Genomic DNA, 21,847 nt, shown 5'->3' with positions numbered 1-21,847 from the left:
AGTATTATAGTAGTATATTCCTGTATATAGGGGCAGTATTATAGTAGTATATTCCTGTATATAGGAGCAGTATTATAGTAGTATATTCCTGTATATAGGAGCAGTATTATAGTAGTCAGGCTTGTGCTGATTAAATGAATTGCTTTCTCATTTACGCTGAGCACCACTATGATGCATGAATGTCACTGAGATTACTCAGTCAACAAAGACTACAACGCTCCTCATCTCACAAAGTCACTTAACCTGAATACACAAACAGCTCCATACAAATTACGGGTTACTGATAGTGCCAACACATCTATTTGCTTGTGCTTATAGTAGTTATATCCCTGTATATAGGAGCAGTATTATAGTAGTTATATTCCTGTATATAGGAGCAGTATTATAGTAGTATATTCCTGTATATAGGAGCAGTATTATAGTAGTTATATTCCTGTATATAGGGGCAGTATTATAGTAGTTATATCCCTGTATATAGGAGCAGTATTATAGTAGTTATATCCCTGTATATAGGAGCAGTATTATAATAGTTATATTCCTGTATATAGGAGCAGTATTATAGTAGTTATATTCCTGTATATAGGGAGCAGTATTATAGTAGTATATTCCTGTATATAGGAGCAGTATTATAGTAGTATATTCCTGTATATAGGAGCAGTATTATAGTAGTATATTCCTGTATATAGGAGCAGTATTATAGTAGTTATATTCCTGTGTATAGGAGCAGTATTATAATAGTTATATCCCTGTATATAGGAGCAGTATTATAGTAGTTATATCCCTGTATATAGGAGCAGTATTATAGTAGTATATCCCTGTATATAGGAGCAGTATTATAGTAGTATATTCCTGTATATAGGAGCAGTATTATAGTAGTTATATTCCTGTATATAGGGAGCAGTATTATAGTAGTTGCTGTTAGGATATTTATATGTTCTCAGATCTCTTGGCTGTTGACTTACCCTGGAATTTCTTCTTTTGGATCCGGTTAGATATCCAGAATGCCATTCCTGCGATCACCAGAGTGATCAGTGAGTCACAGATCACAATTCCTATTATTGTCCCAGTATTGAGTTGAAAACAACTTCCACATGCTGCAAATAATCAGAATAATCACATTCTATTAATCCACATCTATCCCAGCCAGTATAAAGGTCCAGCAGCGTACGGACTGTAATGTGGGGGGTGCCAACCATCTCAGATCCCAGCCAGTCGGTAACCCCGGAGTGTCATGGTATATATCCATACACTGTGAGCACTGACTGCAGGTTCTTATATATAGGACATCATTAGAGGTTATATACAGCTGCATTTTATACTGCCATGTTTTTCTTTTGTTTCTCCAAAGGTTGCACAGAATTGATTCCGACCAAAAAGAAAGGAAAAGTTGTGTATAATTATGACGCACATCAAACCACAAAATCTCCATAAATAAATACAATTAATCAAGAAACATATAAGCCGGCTAATGAATCCCTCCACCGAGATTAAAAACACTTAAAAATCCCTTTCCACAACATGGGAAGCTGTCAGTAAGGAGTTTCCCTTGAACCCTCAGTTACAATATACGTATACTCCTCCCTGTACAATCATGAGTCTATGAGATAACCAATGCTGAGTATACACCGTATACACTCTATACCCCGGGGCCCGGATACAGTGCTGCAGTGCTATATATACCGCTATACAACATACGTATGACGTATATACCGCTATACAACATAATGACGTATATACCGCTATACAACATAATGACGTATATACCGCTATACAACATAATGACGTATATACCGCTATACAACATAATGACGTATATACCGCTATACAACATACGTATGACGTATATACCGCTATACAACATAATGACGTATATACCGCTACACAACATAATGACGTATATACCGCTATACAACATAGTGACGTATCACAGAATCAATATCAAACAAGTGAGTCAAAAAAGAAATGATAAACGGATAAAGTGTAACCCAATGGTAATCCGGACCCCTAAGCAAGATGTACAGGGTAAGAGGGTCCAACCAGGTCCCACGAGTTACGCTCCCCTGACAAAGCACGGTATCCGGGCCCCGGGGTATAGAGTGTATACGGTGTATACTCAGCATTGGTTATCTCATAGACTCATGATTGTACAGGGAGGAGTATACGTATATTGTAACTGAGGGTTCAAGGGAAACTCCTTACTGACAGCTTCCCATGTTGTGGAAAGGGATTTTTAAGTGTTTTTAATCTCTGTGGAGGGATTCATTAGCCGGCTTATATGTTTCTTGATTGATTGTATTTATTTATGGAGATTTTGTGATTTGATGTGCGTCATAATTATACACAACTTCTTTTCCTTTCTGTATGTGTGGAAGCACCTACCTATCTCAGGCCGTACTTACCTTTTCTTTGGTTTTCTGACAGAATTAATTCCAAACATCATCACTTACCTTCCTGTCCTAATGCAGAACCTGGAAGAGAACAGAGATGGAGTTATAGAGCAAATAAGATGGAATATAGAGACAGATAGATAGATAGATAGATAGATAGATAGATAGATAGATAGATAGGAGATAGATAGGAGATAGATAGGAGATAGATAGATAGATGATAGATAGATAGATAGATAGATAGGAGATAGATAGATAGATAGATAGATAGGAGATAGATAGATAGGAGATAGATAGATAGATAGATAGATAGATAGATAGATAGATAGATAGATAGGAGATAGATAGGTAGATAGATAGATAGGAGATAGATAGATAGATAGATAGGAGATAGATAGATAGATGATAGATAGATAGGAGATAGATAGATAGATAGGAGATAGATAGATAGGAGATAGATAGATAGGAGATAGATAGATAGATAGGAGATAGATAGATAGATAGGAGATAGATAGATAGATAGGAGATAGATAGATAGATAGGAGATAGATAGATAGATAGATAGATAGGAGATAGATAGATAGATAGATAGATAGATAGATAGATAGATAGATAGATAGATAGATAGGAGATAGATAGGTAGATAGATAGATAGGAGATAGATAGGTAGATAGATAGATAGGAGATAGATAGATAGATAGATAGGAGATAGATAGGAGATAGATAGGAGATAGATAGATAGATAGGAGATAGATAGATAGGAGATAGATAGATAGGAGATAGATAGATAGATAGGAGATAGATAGGAGATAGATAGATAGGAGATAGATAGATAGATAGATAGGAGATAGATAGATAGGAGATAGATAGATAGATAGATAGATAGGAGATAGATAGATAGATAGGAGATAGATAGATAGATAGGAGATAGATAGATAGGAGATAGATAGATAGGAGATAGATAGATAGGAGATAGATAGATAGGAGATAGATAGATAGATAGATAGATAGATAGATAGATAGATAGGAGATAGATAGGAGATAAATAGGAGATAGATATAGATGAACGGCAAGAGGACAGCTTGTTTCCAGCAGGGCCGAGGAGTCAGACAGGGCTGCAGCCTGAGCCCAACGCTCTTCAACATCTACATCAATGAACTGGCTGCAGCTCTGGAGGACTCCTCAGCCCCCGGCCTCCTCCTGCATGACCGTGAGGTGAAGTTCCTGCTGTACGCTGATGACCTCCTGCTGCTGTCCCCCACAGAGAGCGGCCTCCAAGAAAGCCTGTCAGTCCTGGAGAAATTCAGCAATACATGGGCACTACCCATCAACTCTAAGAAGACCAAAGTCATGGTGTTCCAGAGGAAGGGTCAGAAAAAAGCCTCCATCTCGTCCTCCTTCACACTAAACGGGTCAGTACTGGAGAACACCAGCAGCTACACATACCTGGGCCTGGAGCTTAACCAATCAGGGAGCTTCAAGTCTGCCATAGAGGTCCTCAAAGGAAAAGCCAGCAGAACCTTCTATGCCATACGAAAGCGACTGTACCACCTCAAACCAACAGTGAGGGTCTGGCTAAAGATCTTTGATGGCGTCATTGCCCCAATCCTGCTTTATCGCAGTGAGGTTTGGGGTCCGGCCACTTACCCAGACCAGTCAAAATGGGATCCAAGCCCAACAGAGACCTTTCATCTGGAATTCTGCAAGTACCTCCTCCAGGTCCATCGCAGCACCTCCAACATGGCGTGTCGGGCAGAGTTGGGCAGGTTCCCACTATGGTTCCAGGTACAGAAGAGGGCGCTTTCATTCTGGGCGCACTTACAGAGAAGCAACCCAGACTCCTATCACCACAAAGCCTCCCTGAGCCATGGAGCCCAATGTGCCCCCCAACAGGGCATCCACCACCAGTCCTGCCAAACCCCACAACATGCCCTGACAAAAGCCCAAATAAAGGGGGCGATAGAGACATACCAGGGGCAATATACAGAGAGATACCAGGGGCAATATACAGAGAGATACCGGGGGCAACATACAGAGAGATACCGGGGGCAATATACATTGAGATACCAGGGTCAATACACAGAGAGATACCGGGGGCAACATACAGAGAGATACCGGGGGCAACATACAGAGAGATACCGGGGACAATAAAAAGAGAGATACCGGGGGCAATACAATGAGAGATACCCGGGGCAACATACAGAGAGATACCCGGGGCAACATACAGAGAGATACCAGGGGCAATATACAGAGAGATACCGGGGGCAACATACAGAGAGATACCGGGGGCAATACACAGAGAGATACCGGGGGCAATACACAGAGAGATACCGGGGGCAATACACAGAGAGATACCGGGGGCAATACACAGAGGAATGGAGGAGAGAAATAAGTAACTCCCAGAAACTCACCATCTACCAGTCACTACAGAGAGACTACACCATGGCGCCATACCTAGAGAGGCTGCACCACCCCAAACACAGGCAAACCCTTAGCCTCTATAGACTGAGCGCCCAAAGCCTGGAGATAGAGACAGGGTGGCACAGACAGACATACAAGCCGCGGGAGAGCCGACTGTGCCGGCACTGTGAGCAGGGAGACCTGGAGGATGAGGCCCACTTCTTGCTACACTGCAGCAAATACTCATCCCCCAGGGTCACCTACTTCCAGAGACTCTCCACCATCATCCACCAGGGACACCTACTTCCAGAGACTCTCCACCATCATCCACCAGGGTCACCTACTTCCAGAGACTCTCCACCATCATCCACCAGGGACACCTACTTCCAGAGACTCTCCACCATCATCCACCAGGGTCACCTACTTCCAGAGACTCTCCACCATCATCCACCACCGGGGTCACCTACTTCCAGAGACTCTCCACCATCATCCACCAGGGACACCTACTTCCAGAGACTCTCCATCATCATCCACCAGGGTCACCTACTTCCAGAGACTCTCCACCATCATCCACCACCGGGGTCACCTACTTCCAGAGACTCTCCACCATCATCCACCAGGGTCACCTACTTCCAGAGACTCTCCACCATCATCCACCAGGGACACCTACTTCCAAAGACTCTCCACCATGGACACCTACTTCCAGAGACTCTCCACCATCATCCACCAGGGTCACCTACTTCCAGAGACTCTCCACCATCATCCACCATGGTCACCTACTTCCAGAGACTCTCCCCCATCATCCACCAGGGTCACCTACTTCCACAGACTCTCCCCCATCATCCACCAGGGTCACCTACTTCCAGAGACTCTCCACCATCATCCACCATGGACACCTACTTCCAGAGACTCTCCGCCATCATCCACCAGGGTCACCTACTTCCAGAGACTCTCCGCCATCATCCACCAGGGACACCTACTTCCAGAGACTCTCCACCATCATCCACCAGGGACACCTACTTCCAGAGACTCTCCACCATCATCCACCATGGACAGCTACTTCCAGAGACTCTCCACCATCATCCACCAGGGTCACCTACTTCCAGAGACTCTCCACCATCATCCACCATGGACACCTACTTCCAGAGACTCTCCACCATCATCCACCAGGGTCACCTACTTCCAGAGACTCTCCACCATCATCCACCATGGTCACCTACTTCCAGAGACTCTCCACCATCATCCACCATGGTCACCTACTTCCAGAGACTCTCCACCATCATCCACCAGGGTCACCTACTTCCACAGACTCTCCCCCATCATCCACCAGGGTCACCTACTTCCAGAGACTCTCCACCATCATCCACCATGGACACCTACTTCCAGAGACTCTCCACCATCATCCACCATGGACACCTACTTCCAGAGACTCTCCACCATCATCCACCAGGGTCACCTACTTCCAGAGACTCTTCACCATCATCCACCAGGGTCACCTACTTCCAGAGACTCTCCACCATCATCCACCAGGGACACCTACTTCCAGAGACTCTTCACCATCATCCACCAGGGTCACCTACTTCCAGAGACTCTCCACCATCATCCACCAGGGTCACCTACTTCCAGAGACTCTCCACCATCATCCACCATGGTCACCTATTTCCAGAGACTCTCCACCATCATCCACCAGGGTCACCTACTTCCAGAGACTCTCCACCATCCCCCACCGGGGACACCTACTTCCAGAGACTCTCCACCATCATCCCGGACTTCACCTCCATAGATGAGGAGAGGAAACTCCACATTCTGCTGGGGGAAGAAGAGGCCACCATGGAAGTAACGGCCCAATATGTCTCCACCTGCCACCGGCTGAGAGGAAGATACCATGGACTGTTATACACCCTATTATCCCCCAATCCTGCCCCTCACCCCATATCCACCCTGCTCCCCACACGCCCCCCCCCCCCCCCTACTCCATCTATTATACTCTGTTGCTTTGGTAATACTAAATGTTTATTTTATTTTGGACCTGCCAATAAAGCTTTTTTGAATTTGATAGGAGAGAGATAGATAGATAGGAGATAGATAGATAGATAGATAGGAGATAGATAGAGATAGATAGAGATAGATAGGAGATAGATAGATAGGAGATAGATAGATAGATAGGAGATAGATAGGAGATAGATAGATAGATAGATAGATAGATAGATAGATAGATAGATAGGAGATAGATAGATAGGAGATAGATAGATAGATAGGAGATAGATAGATAGATAGATAGATAGATAGATAGATAGATAGGAGATAGATAGATAGGAGATAGATAGGAGATAGATAGATAGATAGATAGATAGGAGATAGATAGGAGATAGATAGATAGATAGGAGATAGATAGAGATAGATAGATAGATAGATAGATAGATAGGAGATAGATAGATAGGAGATAGATAGATAGGAGATAGATAGATAGATAGATAGGAGATAGATAGATAGGAGATAGATAGATTAGAGATAGATAGAGATAGATAGAGATAGATAGAGATAGATAGATAGGAGATAGATAGGAGATAGATAGATATATAGATAGGAGATAGGAGATAGATAGATAGATAGGAGATAGATAGATAGGAGATAGATAGATAGGAGATAGATAGGAGATAGATAGATATATAGATAGGAGATAGATAGAGATAGATAGGAGATAGATAGATAGATAGATAGATAGATAGATAGGAGATAGATAGAGATAGCTAGAGATAGATAGAGATAGATAGATAGGAGATAGATAGATAGATAGATAGATAGGAGATAGATAGATAGATAGATAGATAGATAGATAGATAGGAGAGAGATAGATAGGAGATAGATAGATAGGAGATAGATAGATAGATAGATAGATAGATAGATAGATAGATAGATAGATAGGAGATAGATAGATAGATAGGAGATAGATAGATAGATAGGAGATAGATAGATAGATAGATAGGAGATAGATAGATAGATAGATAGATAGATAGATAGATAGATAGATAGGAGATAGATAGGAGATAGATAGATAGATAGATAGATAGATAGATAGATAGATAGGAGATAGATAGGAGATAGATAGATAGATAGGAGATAGATAGATAGATTGATAGATAGATAGATAGATAGGAGAGAGATAGATAGATAGATAGGAGATAGATAGGAGATAGATAGGAGATAGATAGGAGATAGATAGATAGATAGATAGATAGGAGATAGATAGGAGATAGATAGATAGATAGGAGATAGATAGGAGATAGATAGATAGATAGATAGATAGGAGATAGATAGGAGATAGATAGATAGATAGATAGATAGATAGATAGATAGATAGGAGATAGATAGGAGATAGATAGATAGGAGATAGATAGGAGATAGATAGATAGATAGATAGGAGATAGATAGGAGATAGATAGATAGATAGATAGATAGATAGGAGATAGATAGGAGATAGATAGATAGATAGGAGATAGATAGATAGATAGATAGGAGATAGGTAGATATGCCTCCCTATCTCTCCCTATCTCTCCCTGCCTCTCCCTATCTCTCCCTATCTCTTGATTTCTCAGCCTCTTTCCCTATGTATCAGCTTATCTTCTATATCCAGCTTTCCCTGGATCTTGCTATTTTTTTTTTTCATCCTCTCTCCTGCTTCTCTCACCAACACTTTCTATTCCTTCTCTATGTCTTCATGTATCTAGTTGTTTGGCTATCTACCTATCTATCTATCTATCTCTTTTCCCTCTCTATCTGATACGGAGCTCCTCTCTCTCTGAAGCTGTGGCCACACACTGAGAAGCTGCTGGGACGCTCAGGCACTTCCTGGTGCTGTGGGGTGATGTCACACATCTTGATGTTCACAGAAAACCAGGATACAAGGGATTATAGGAGTAATAATCCCTTGTATCCTGGTCTATTCTGTGAAAAAAGTACAGTTTTGCGTCACAGTTGTTATTTTAACCAGATTCGTAACGAACTTTCTCAAAGTACCAAACCAAACTTTTTGCAAAGTTCGTAACGAATCTGGTTCGTTACGGTTCGGTTCGCTCATCCCTAATAGTAACTATAGAATGGTCGGACCGCACCCCAATTGCAGTGAAAATTTCAGACCTTCACTCGCCTAACACAAACACAGTCTGGCGACTGAACAATTATGTTCTTTGCAACCCTACTTATAAAGCACACATACTAGAAACACTTCAAGAGTACTTCTCTATCATTGACAATGGACAAATAACAGATACCATCCTGTGGTGTGCCCATAAGGCACTAATACGGGGACATTTTATACAACCATCCTCGTTTGACAAACGACAAAGACAACAACAAATCCTAGAGCTACAACATAAACTTGCAGAACTCCGCAGACTTAACACAACACGACCCCGAGAGGGCATTAGAGATAGTACTTGTTACGCAGAAACTCCATGAACACAATGCCTGTAAATTTGAACTTGCTCTAAGCAGAATCAGGTTGCAGCACTATTGGTATGGAAACAGACCTTCGGCTCTATTAGCAAAACAATTAAACAAATGGCTAAATCCCAAATTCAATTTGTATATGATGCACTATTAACAATAAGGTCCCTAAAAGCAAACAAATCCCGAGGCCCAGATGGACTAACCAATGACTATTACAAGGTTCACAGCGGCAGGACCAAGTGGGGTTTGTTACGGGGCGCCAAACCTGTGACGGAACCCGACGGTTCATAGACCCCTATAGCGGTAACAGAGGTCCGGCGAACGCCTTCTCTGCTCCTTACCCTGGATGCGGAGAAGGCGTTCGACCGGGTCCATTGGAAAAACTTGGAGGCAACGCTGAAAAAATTTGGGATTACTGGTCCACTTCTCAAGTCCCCAATAATATTCGTGCTTGCAATAGAACCCCTAGCAAAAATAATCAGAGAGGCCACATCCTTAAAGGGCATACAAGTGGGCACAAAGGGACAGCGCATTGGGTTGTTTGCGGACAATATAATTCTTGCCATCCCAACTGGAAACATCATTACAATCAGTGATGCAAATTCTTAATGAATTCGGGAACATAAGCTACTACAAAGTCAATTCCTCTAAATCACAAATATTAAGCCTGGGCCTACACCAACCTCTAGTGCTGCAACTAAAACAAAACTTCCCCTTCTAATGGTCAGACAAGGCTATCCCATACTTAGGTATCACGCTCACGTACCCCATACGAAAACTAGCAGTGACTAATTCCAACAACTTATTAAGAACAATACAAACCGACATAACCAAATACACTTCTCTACCAATCTCTTGGGTTATACGAATATCTACTATCAAAATGATGATTCTTGGTGATTGTTGATTGTTGGGAGATTACTATAGCTCCTTATATGCCCCCCCCCCCCCCCTCGGATCCGGGACCCCTGTCTACTTTTCTGCGCGACATTCGGCTGCCCTCCTTGTCAGAGGAACAACAAGAAATCGCAGAAATCACTGAGGCGGAGGTGCGCTCGGTCATCAAGTCGCCCATAATGGGAAGGCTCCCGGACCTGATGGGTTCAGTGGGGAATTTTATAAATCCCTAGTAGATCAAGTCACCCCAGCCCTGGTCAGTCATTTTAATGCCATGTTTGAAACAGGGAACATCCCGGCTGGAGCCAAATTAGCGTATATCAAAGTCCTACCTAAGCCGGGCAAGGATCCTTTACACCCGGGATCTTAGCGTCCCATTTCCCTGATCAATCAGGACATTAAAGATCCTTGCTGATAGGCTAGCGGTTCATTTACCGGAGATAATAAGCGATAATCAAGTGGGCTTTGTCAGGAATAGGGCAGCGGTGATTAATATCCGTAAAGTGTTGGCGGTACTAGATAGGGTCCGACACCGTCCTCACCCAGAAGAAACCCCAGCATTGTTAACCCTGGATGCCGAAAAGGCTTTTGATGTAAGATGGGACTGGCTGTGGGCGGTGTTAGACAAAGTTGGGATACTAGGTAGATGGCAGACCTTTCTCAGGGGCCTATATAGAGATCCCATAGCCAGGGTCCACACAGCGGGGATACTATCGGCCCCGATTCCCCTAGCTAGGGGCACCCGGCAAGAGTGCCCACTCTCACCCTTGCTATTCGATCTCGCGATCGAACCTCTTGCCAGGCACCTATCTGAATCGGATTTGTATGAAGGAATCAGGGTGGGGGACCAAGAAGTGCGCTTAACACTTTTTGCTGATGATGTACTCTTATTTATAAATAATCCCCATATTGGCGTTCCAAAGATCTTAGCCTTTTTAGAGGATTACGGTAAACTCACCGGGTATAAAGTAAATCCTGGGAAGAGTGAGATCATACCTGTAGGATTATCGCCCCCCTCTTGGCAGAGGTCTATAGCTTCACTGGAGGTCAGAGTGACTACTAGCCACATCACATATTTAGGAATCAAGGTGGGACGGACTCCGGACACCCTTTATTCCCTGAATTATCCACCCCCTTATAGATAAAATTCTTCTTGAGCTGAAAAGGTGGTCGCAACTGCCATTAGCCTTCTTGGGCAGATGTCACTTAATTAAGATGGTGAGCTTTTCTATCCGCTTCAAACACTACCATTACTGTTAAAGCACACAGATGTTACTAAACTAAGGCAAGCATTTTCTAAAGTCATATGGGCGGGCAAACGCCCGAGGCTCGCTTTCCCCAAGCTGGCATTATGCAAACCAGAAGGGGGATTAAATTTCCCGAACATCAGGGGATACAATGTAGTGTGCCTATTTCGGCACGTCATAGACTGGATCCACGGATCGTCCTTCCATTCTAATGTTTCTATAGAGAAGGCCTTTGCCCACCCATGGAACCTTACTGCTATTTTGCATTCCTCCCTGTCGCGCTTGCCAGCCTTTATTAAAAGCTCTGTCCTTATGCGTGACACCATCATGGCCTGGAGGGAGGTGCGCAAATTGTCACACTTACCCTTTCTACTATCTAAGTGCATGCCGCTGTTTGGCAATCCTGACACACCATGGAGTTGTCACCCCTCCTGGGAACCGCTTTGGGTGGCTAAGGGGATAACCACTGTAGGGTCCCTAATCAATACTGAGACTAAAAAATGGCTCCCCCCGTCTGATATCATGGTTCGATTCTCTCTCCCGGCTACTCATTTCCTCTTTGTTCAGCAAGTCTACTCCTTTTGCTCGTCACGGTTGCGTGACCTAAACTCCGAAGCACTCCCCCACACATTAGATGGTATCATAGGGGAAGCTGCACGCAAGGTGTCTATATCAGAACTGTATAATGCCTTGAGGGCCACATTCCTGAAAATTGATCCCAAGTCTATTTTCCCTACTTGGGCTCGATGGACTAATGACCCTCAAAATCAGGACTGCATTCTTAAGGGGTGGACGGTGGTGCGTGCATGTATCCTAAACGAGAGATGGAGGGAAACATCATTGTGCCCTTTATGGGTTTAATATTCGGCCCTCACCCAACTTCCCAGATCGGATAACCGCATGCCCAAAATGCAAGGAATCACTAACTAATTTATGGCATGGAGTATGGGAGTGTTCACACACTAAAGCTTACTGGCGTTCTGTAGCTTCTTACATTGACACTCACTGGCGGATCACCTTCCCAGACACGCCGCAGGCGTTCCTCTTTCATCAACTACGACCCCCTGATGATGAGTCTCCTGCGACAAAAATCCCTGAAATGATCCACATAGCCTTACATGTGGCCCTCCGGTGTCTGTTTCATGAATGGCTGGCGGAGAAGGTGCCGGAGATGTCCATGATTGTGTCTCAATTAAAACTGCTTTTTAATGTTGATAGGATCTATGCAGAACAACATAAACGTACGGGCACAAAAAGGTTCTTTAAGAGATGGAAATCCTTTCTGGAACCGCACGAGATGAGAGATATTGTCTTTCCATTCAGATGCACTGATTGGTATTGTAGAAGCGACCTGGCAGGTACACTGGGATCCCTCCGCCTTTCACCGTCAGCCATGAGGGGTCGTACTGATTTTACCAACATTTAATGTGACATATTAGCGAGAGGATCTGTAGGGAAGATGGGGGTGAGGAAAGGGGGGATGGGTAAGGATGGGAGGGAAGGGAGGGAGATGTCTTGGTATAGAACCAGCAAGGTGAGACATGTGATCTCCAGAAAAGAGGCCAATGTCTATTAATATTAATATTGCTTTTTGTATTCACAATCAGTGACTTTATTTGTACATTCTTCAATGGTAATATGGTGTATACCCCATTATTGTTGGTCCTATGTTTGGACCTTTGTATTGTTGGTTTGTTCTGTTTTAAAAAAAACTGATAAAAGATTGAATAAACATATATTTAAAAAAAAAAAAAAAATGATGATTTTTCCTAAAATAATCTACTTTTTTAGAAACCTACCTATACACCTATTAGTGACCCTTTTAAAAAACATACAAAGGCGATAATTGGGTATGTGTGGTTAGGGCAACGTGCTAGAGTATCCTATAGGATCCTTTGTTTGCCAGTCAAGATGGGAGGTTTGGGGTGCCCAGACTATTATTGCCCAGACGTTACCATTATTACGCATCTATAATGGACCAGACAAAACAATGGTGCACAGTGGGTTCAACTAAACAGTGGGTGGAATTAGAATCAGCTCTTGTACCAGGAAAAAAAATGTACCGGCATTGTTATGGGCCTCGAGATTGTCACCTGTGAGACAAAGCAATCTGCCACCACCAGTAATGGAGGGAATTTCCATATGTAACAAAGATATAGTTAAAAATCTGTTAATACCTACACGGGCATCTCTAATCCCTCTACCGACCCTAGAAAGAATCATACCCGACCACAATAGCGGACTTATACACCAACAACACTCTGATACCATTTGCAGATCTGGTCAAACAGTACAACACCTCTAAGAAAGACTTTTACAAATACTTGCAGCTCAGGCACTGCTTGACCGATGGGAAATTTGAGGTATTCCTCAAGGACACAACAGGGAAACTTAGAGGCCTTGCTTTAACACATCAATCCCCATCAGCACAGAATATGGAGTTCCCTTTCATTGAAAATGGGAAGTGGACCTTAAGAGATCATTCTCCGCACAACGATGGTCGACTCTATTTGATCTCCTTTCCAAAGTTTCACACTGCATCAGCCACTTAGAAGCCTCCAGAAAATTACTTTACCGGTGGTACATGACGCCTTACCCCACATCATCGCCATTGTGCTGGAGGTACGGGCATAGGAACTCTACTACACGTATGGTGGGACTGCCCGCTGATTACGCCGTTTTGGAACAAGATTCATGACTTTTTAGAGGCAATTCTGCAATACCCACTACCTTGGGGACCGAGCATGGCACTGCTCTCCCTAGATAATGATCATGTCCCACATGAGGACTTGACAATACTGATTCACACCCTAATGACAGCAATGAATGCGATTGCTCTAAAGAGGAAATCAGCAGCACTTCCTGAAATTAGGGAAAGGTTCAATACAATTACAGAATGGAAAGGTCTATAGCTTTAAGGAACAATAACCTTCCGCGAATGGAAACATTGTGGTACAAATGGACTGAGTTGGGTCTAGATGCTTGAGGCTGTCAGTTCAGCTTTTTCTTAAATAACCTTGGTTGGCTGATTCTTACTAAGCACTAAGGAGCTAGGTGGCATTACTTAATGGATAACTAAACCATACTACAAGCAATGTATTCTTTTATTGCAGGACTGTACGTTGCGGAATCTAACGTCGTTAAACTACATGTTTGTGTTTAGGCCGATTATTTCTCGGCCATGTTTGTAAATTTTATATGAAAAATTTGTAATAAAAACTTTAAATCAAACAAAAAAAATAAAAAATTTTAACCCGAGGGTCACAGGAAAGACAGCCTAGCATAAAGTCAGCCATGTGCGCCAGGGTCCCAACACACAAGATTTCCCTCTCCTAAATAGGCTGACTGTCAATTTCCTCCTCCTCCTCCTCCTCCACTAATTCCTCCTCTTCAGGCCATACACGCTCTACAGCTAAGGATTGAGCATGGGTTCCCTCTTCAGTCGCGGCACCAGTCTGCTCCTCTATCTCCTCTTCCTCCTCTTCTACTGGCCCTGAAACTGACGTCAGGGTGGTCTGGCTATCTATCAGCGGATGTTCTTCCCCCGTCTCCTGAGAAGAAGGCAAAGTGTCAGACTTCAGCCTGAGCAGGGAGGTTTGAAGCAGACCCAGCAGCGGGATGGTGAGACTGATGATGGCGGCATCGCCGCTGACCATTTGTGTTGACTCCTCAAAGGGGCGCAGTACCTGACAGATAGCAGACATCCACATCCACTCCTCATTGTAGATTTGAGGAAGCTGACTGACCTGACTACCGCTTTGCACCGAGGTTGACATCTGGCATTCCACATTGGCTCTGCGTTGCTGGTAAACCCTGGCTGCCATCTGGAAGGTGGAATTCCACTCGTGGGCACGTCGCACAGCAGTCTGTGAGCCGGCAGTTGCAAGCGCCTTGGCACTGCCCTAAGGGGCGCAGCATCCGTGGTTGACTTGTGGAAATGCGCACAGATGCGCCGCACCTTGGTGAGCAAGTCAGCCAAATTGTGGTAGGTCTTAAGGAACCGCTGCACCACTAGTTTAAAGACGTGGGCCAGGCATAGTACATGTGTGAGGCTGCCGAGTTGCAGAGCCGCCACCAGGTTCCGCCCATTGTCACACACAACCATGCCTGGTTTTAGGTTCCACAGCGCGAGCCAAAGATCGGTCTGCGCCGTGATGCCCTGCAACAGCTCCTGGGCCGTGTGCCTCTTGTCGCCTAAGCTCAGCAGTTTCAACACCGCATGTTGGCGCTTACCCACCGCAGTGCTGATGCAGCTAGCGCTACGAAATGGAGGCGACGTGCTCATGGAGGGTAATAGAGAGGAGGAGGAAGAAGAGGAGGAGGAGAAAGAGGTTTTGGAGGAGGGAGATGTATAGAAATTATGAGAGACCGCGACCAAGGTAGGCCTAGAAATGAGCGAACCGGTTCGACTGCTATGGGATCCGGTTCGGATTTTTCCAAAAGTCCGAGTCTGGTCGGGTTTGGATTTTTGGAAATCCGCTCCAGATTATTTTTTTTTTCTTGCTTTCTAAAATGGCAGCCGCCAATTTAGAAAGCAGGAAGTGTTATGGGCGGGAAAAGCGCTTTCCCATGATGCCCGGAACACATCCAATCAGCAGGGATCTTGCACTAGCCCACCCCCTGTGTGACGTCGGTATAGCTTTAAGGGGACGATGCAGTCTGCAAAGAGAGAGGAAGGAGACTGTTAGCAGTGCACAGAGCTCGTCAGTGACAAAACGCTGCTGCTGCTGTACTGACTACTGAGAAGATATTGTACAAAAGCAAACACCAAAAGGTTATTAGGAAAGCGGAGAGGAGAAACATATAGTGATTGAGACAGAAAAATAGAGAGGGCAAAAGATAGATAGATTAGGCATAGGAGAGCAAAGGGTGCACAGAAGAAAAACGTGCTATACAGATATATAAGTACTATACTGTCACCCTTGTGAGAGTGTATATGACATAGGTGTTATCCTAAGACACAAATATACCTTGTGCATTTGTGTAGAATAAAACTCTAAATAAAAGTGCTATACAGATATACAAGTACTATAGTTGGACCCTTTTTCCTGCATAGACAATGTAATGGGGAATATTGAAGTTTAAAAAAAAATAATAATTGACTTTGAGATATTGAAAAGATAATGATGTTACTGACATGTAGAGCCCTAAATTCAACCAAATACACTACCCCCGTATTATATAGATGATTTAAACTATGAAATCTGAAGAAATCCGAAATTTGGTCGAAACAAACTTTTCCAAAAAATCCAGAAGTCCAGTCGGAACGAAATTTTAAAAAGTTCACTCATCTCTAGGTAGGCCCCGCAATCCCCGGTGTGGGCAGCACATGAGCGGAACCAGGGTCAGACTCTGTCCCAGCCTCCACCAAGTTGACCCAATGTGCCGTCAGGGAGATATAGTGTCCCTGCCCGCCAGCACTTGTCTGTGGTTAGGTGGACCTTGTCGCTGACCGCACAATGATGTTATTCGACATGTGCTGGTGTAGGGCTGGGATGGCACACCGTGAAAAGTAGTGGTGGCTGGGGACAGAGTACTGAGGGACAGCCACCGCCATGAGGTTCCTAAAAGCCTCTGTCTCTACCAGCCGATAGGGCAGCATCTCCAAGCTCAGCAGTTTGCCTATGTGCACATTTAGGGCTTGTGCATGCGGGTGAGTGGCCGTGTATTTGCGCTTCCGTTCAAAGGTCTACTGCAGGGACAGGTGAACGCTGCGCTTGGACACCTTGCTGGAGGGTGTGGAGCGGAGTGGAGGTGAAGGGGTGCGTGTAGGGCGGGAGGCGCTCATTCCTGGGGCCTGGGCGGGGGGACTGACAGAGCCAGCACCTGACACAGGGGAGGAGCAGGGGTGCGACTTGCAGTCACTGAACGGCCTTGGTTCCATTGAGTGGGGTGTTTAGCACTCATATGCCTGTGCATGCTGGTAGTGGTTAGGCTGGAAGTGGTGGTTCCCCTACTGATCCTGGCGTGGCACACGTTGCACACTACAGTCCGTCGGTCATCCGCAGTTTCTTCCTCCAGACTTGGGAACATCTAGGCCTGGCCACGGGAGTTTGACTCTGTGAAACAGTTGCTGATCTAATCACTCTGCCCCTGCTTCTCCCTCTGCCCCTGCCTCTCCCTCTGCCCCTGCCTCTCCCTCTTCCAACCGGTCCTGCGGGTGAACTTGCCTCCCCTCAGAAGCACGGTCTACACTAGGCTTATCCTCCCAGCTCGGGTCAGTCACCTCGTCCTCATCCACCAGCTCCTCACTCTCCTCCTCACTTAGAGTTACATCCATGACAACAACCTCACTGTCTGACAACCGGGTCTCATCATCATCATCAGACACCTCTTCCAACCCCGCTTGCAGGTCCTCACTCTCATCACCCACTGACTGCCTGAGCTGCATAGTTTGGGCATCAGGACAGATCGACTGCTCCGGTTGCTCTGACTCAGGGAAGGGTCCAGAAAAGAGTTCCTGGGAGCCTGGTGGTGGTGGTGGATGGAGGGGCCAGGCTGTGGGGAAGGAGGCGGAGCTGGTGGTGGTGGTGGTGGATGGAGGGGCCAGGCTGTGGGGAAGGAGGCGGAGCTAATGGAGCAAGGGTTCCTCTCCCTTGGGTAGCGTGGGCGGACTGCGTGGAAGACTGGGTGGTGGATAAGTTACAGGACACATTATCCGCTATACACGTCATGACCTGTTCACACTGCTGCAGTTTCAATAGCGGTGTACCCTAAGTTGCGAGAGGAAGCTAGGGAGTGAATGTCTGCATTGTGCCACTCAGGGCCGTTTCTAGGGCTGGGCGAGCCAGGCCACCGCACGGGGCGCCCACAGCTAGGGGGCGCCCTGCGGCATCTGACAGTACCCGGCCCGCAGCCCCTGCATCCTCAGGGCTTGCCGGGGACCTGGAATCTAAGCATACCTCCCAACTGTCCCGGATTCCGTGGGACAGTCCCGTTTTCGGGGTGCTGTCCCGCATTATATGTGGCCTTACCAGAAAAACAATAAACCAGTAACTCACCTGTCCGCCGGTCCCAGCAGCTCCTCTCCCGGCAGAGCGCGCACTCGTGTCAGTGACTCTGTACCCCGCTGCCCGCCCCAGAGGATGACGGGAGTGCGCGCTCTGCCGGGAGAGGAGCTGCTGGGACCGGTGGACAGGTGAGTTACTGGTTTATTGTTTTTCTAGTCGGGCCACACTAATGGGGGATTGGCTACTATGTGGGGCGCTATATGGGGGCATTGGCTACTATGTGGGGCGCTATATTAGGGTTTGGATACTATGTGGGGCATATATGGGGGCATTGGCTACTATGTGGGGCACTATATGGGGGGATTGGCTACTATGTGGGGCACTATATGGGGGGATTGGCTACTATGTGGGGCACTATATGGGGGGATTGGCTACTATGTGGGGCACTATATGGGGGATTGGCTACTATCTGGGCACTATATGGGGGGTTTGGCTACTATGTGGGGCGCTATATGGGGGGATTGGCTACTATGTGGGGCATATATGGGGGCATTGGCTACTATGTGGGGCACTATATGGGGGATTGGCTACTATGTGGGCACCATATGGGGATTGGCTACTATGTGGGGCACTCTATGGGGGATTGGCTAGTATGTGGACACCATATGGGGGATTGGCTACTATGTGGGGCACTATATGGGGGATTGGCTACTATGTGGACACCATATGGGGGATTGGCTACTATGTGGGGCACTATATGGAGGCATTGGCTACTATGTGGGGCACTATATGGGGGATTGGCTACTATGTGGGGCATATATGGGGGCATTGGCTACTATGTGGGGCATATATGGGGGCATTGGCTACTATGTGGGCACCATATGGGGGGTTGGCTACTATGTGAGCACCATATGGGGGATTGGCTACTATGTGGGGAACAATATGGGGGATTGGCTACTATGTGGGGCACTATATGGGGGCATTGGCTACTATGTGGGGAACAATATGGGGGATTGGCTACTATGTGGGGCACTATATGGGGGCATTGGCTACTATGTGGGGAACAATATGGGGGATTGGCTACTATGTGGGCACTATATGGAGGGATTGGCTACTATGTGGGCACTATATGGAGGGATTGGCTACTATGTGGGCACTATATGGAGGGATTGGCTACTATGTGGGGCACTATATGGGGGATTGGCTACTATGTGGGCACTATATGGAGGGATTGGCTACTATGTGGGGCACTATATGGGGGATTGGCTACTATGTGGGCACTATATGGGGGCATTGGCTACTATGTGGGGAACAATATGGGGGATTGGCTACTATGTGGGGCACTATATGGGGGGATTGGATACTATGTGGGGCACTATATGGGGCATTGGCTACTATGTGGGTTACTATATGGGGGATTGGATAATATGTGGGGCATATATGGGGGCATTGGCTACTATGTGGGGCATATATGGGGGGATTGGCTACTATGTGGGGCACTATATGGGGGATTGGATACTATGTGGGGCACTATATGGGGGATTGGATACTATGTGGGGCACTATATGGGGGATTGGATACTATATGGGGGATTGGATACTATGTGGGGCACTATATGGGGCATTGGATACTATGTGGGGCACTATATGGGGGGATTGGATACTATGTGGGGCACTATATGGGGGATTGGATACTATGTGGGGCACTATATGGGGGGATTGGATACTATGTGGGGCATTATATGGGGGGATTGGATACTATGTGGGGCACTATATGGGGGATTGGCTACTATGTGGGGCACTATATGGGGCATTGGATACTATGTGGGGCACTATATGGGGGATTGGATACTATGTGGGGCACTATATGGGCATTGGCTACTATGTGGGGCACTATATGGGGGATTGGCTACTATATGGGGCATATATGGGGGCATTGGCTACTATGTGGGGCACTATATGGGGCATTGGATACTATGTGGGGCACTATATGGGGGATTGGCTACTATATGGGGCATATATGGGGGCATTGGCTACTATGTGGGGCACTATATGGGGGCATTGGATACTATGTGGGGCACTATATGGGGGATTGGATACTATGTGGGGCACTATATGGGGGATTGGATACTATGTGGGGCATTATAATGGGGGATTGGATACTATGTGGGGCACTATATGGGGGATTGGATACTATGTGGGGCACTATATGGGGGATTGGATACTATGTGGGGCACTATATGGGGGATTGGATACTATGTGGGGCATTATAATGGGGATAGTGATGTCACGATAACAGAATTTTGAGTTCGATACTCAATACGAGTTCGATACTTACTAAAATATTTAAAAACAAAACGATAGAAATATTATTCCCCCTAGACAGCGAATATAATAAACCTGAAATGTTTTCTATACTCTTCAGGCCGCACTATTACAGAGATACCAATTTATGGACTTTTTTTTAATTTTATTACGTTAAAAATAAAGGTTTACGTTTTTTAAATAATTGTGTACAGAGTACAGTGATCACTTAGACAGCTCCGCTATACCGCATACAGCGATCATGGACAGCTCTGCTATACACTGCCCACTCGGCTCTGCTATGCACTGCTCACTCGGCTCTGCTATGCACTGCCCACTCGGCTCTGCTATGCACTGCCCACTCGGCTCTGCTATGCACTGCCCACTCGGCTCTGCTATGCACTGCCCACTCGGCTCTGCTATGCACTGCCCACTCGGCTCTGCTATGCACTGCCCACTCGGCTCTGCTATGCACTGCCTACTCGGCTCTGCTATGCACTACTTATACTTATGCTGATGTCGGCACCTCACAGCCCCCGCACCTCCCCCACCTGCAAGCCGGCTGGATCCTCACATGTGTCCTCTCTCCCGGACCTCCCGCTCTCCCTCTCCGTCCTCTTCTCCCTCTCCGTCCCTCAGCTGCAGGCTGACAGGTGAGTATCTGGTGGGGGAATCCTGCACAGAGGGAGCCCCGATATGTCCCGATAATCCCGCCGCCCCCCCCCCCCCCCCCCGGTGCCAAAGTTTACATGTCATCCAGCTCTCCCAGCATCCTGTGTGTCAGTGTAATGGAGGTCACCCAGCTCTCCCAGTATCCTGTATGTCAGTGTAATGGAGGTCACCCAGCTTTCCCAGTATCCTGTATGTCTGTGTGTAATGGAGGTCACCCAGCTTTCCCAGTATCCTGTATGTCAGGGTAATGGAGGTCACACAGCTTTCCCAGTATCCTGTATGTCAGTGTATAATAGGTCACCCAGCTCTCCCAGCATCCTGTATGTCAGTGTATAATGGAGGTCACCCAGCTCTCCCAGTATCCTGTATGTCAGTGTAATGGAGGTCACCCAGCTCTCCCAGCATCCTGAATGTCAGTGTATAATGGAGGTCACCCAGCTCTCCCAGTATCCTGTATGTCAGTGTAATGGAGGTCACCCAGCTTTCCCAGTATCCTGTATGTCAGTGTGTAATGGAGGTCACCATCTCTCCCAGCATCCTGT

At 46.0% G+C, this 21,847-nt stretch overlaps 1 protein-coding gene across 1 annotated transcript in view; it reads right to left on the bottom strand.

Annotated features, from left to right (window-relative positions):
• TYROBP (transmembrane immune signaling adaptor TYROBP) overlaps window positions 1–21,847 on the bottom strand; it is a 45,780-nt gene that overhangs the window by 7,444 nt on the left and 16,489 nt on the right. Inside the window, exons 2-3 of the mRNA XM_069947754.1 lie at window positions 2,448–2,468; window positions 963–1,094 (exon numbers count right to left, since the gene is read on the bottom strand). Coding sequence (XP_069803855.1) covers window positions 963–1,094; window positions 2,448–2,468 — 153 coding nt within the window. The remainder of the gene's footprint in view (window positions 1–962; window positions 1,095–2,447; window positions 2,469–21,847) is intronic.

This window comes from Dendropsophus ebraccatus, chromosome 12, assembly GCF_027789765.1.
Source record: "Dendropsophus ebraccatus isolate aDenEbr1 chromosome 12, aDenEbr1.pat, whole genome shotgun sequence".
Lineage (NCBI taxonomy): Eukaryota > Metazoa > Chordata > Amphibia > Anura > Hylidae > Dendropsophus > Dendropsophus ebraccatus.
Note: the sequence above shows the minus strand (reverse complement) of the source record. Positions and strands in the feature narration are given on the sequence as shown.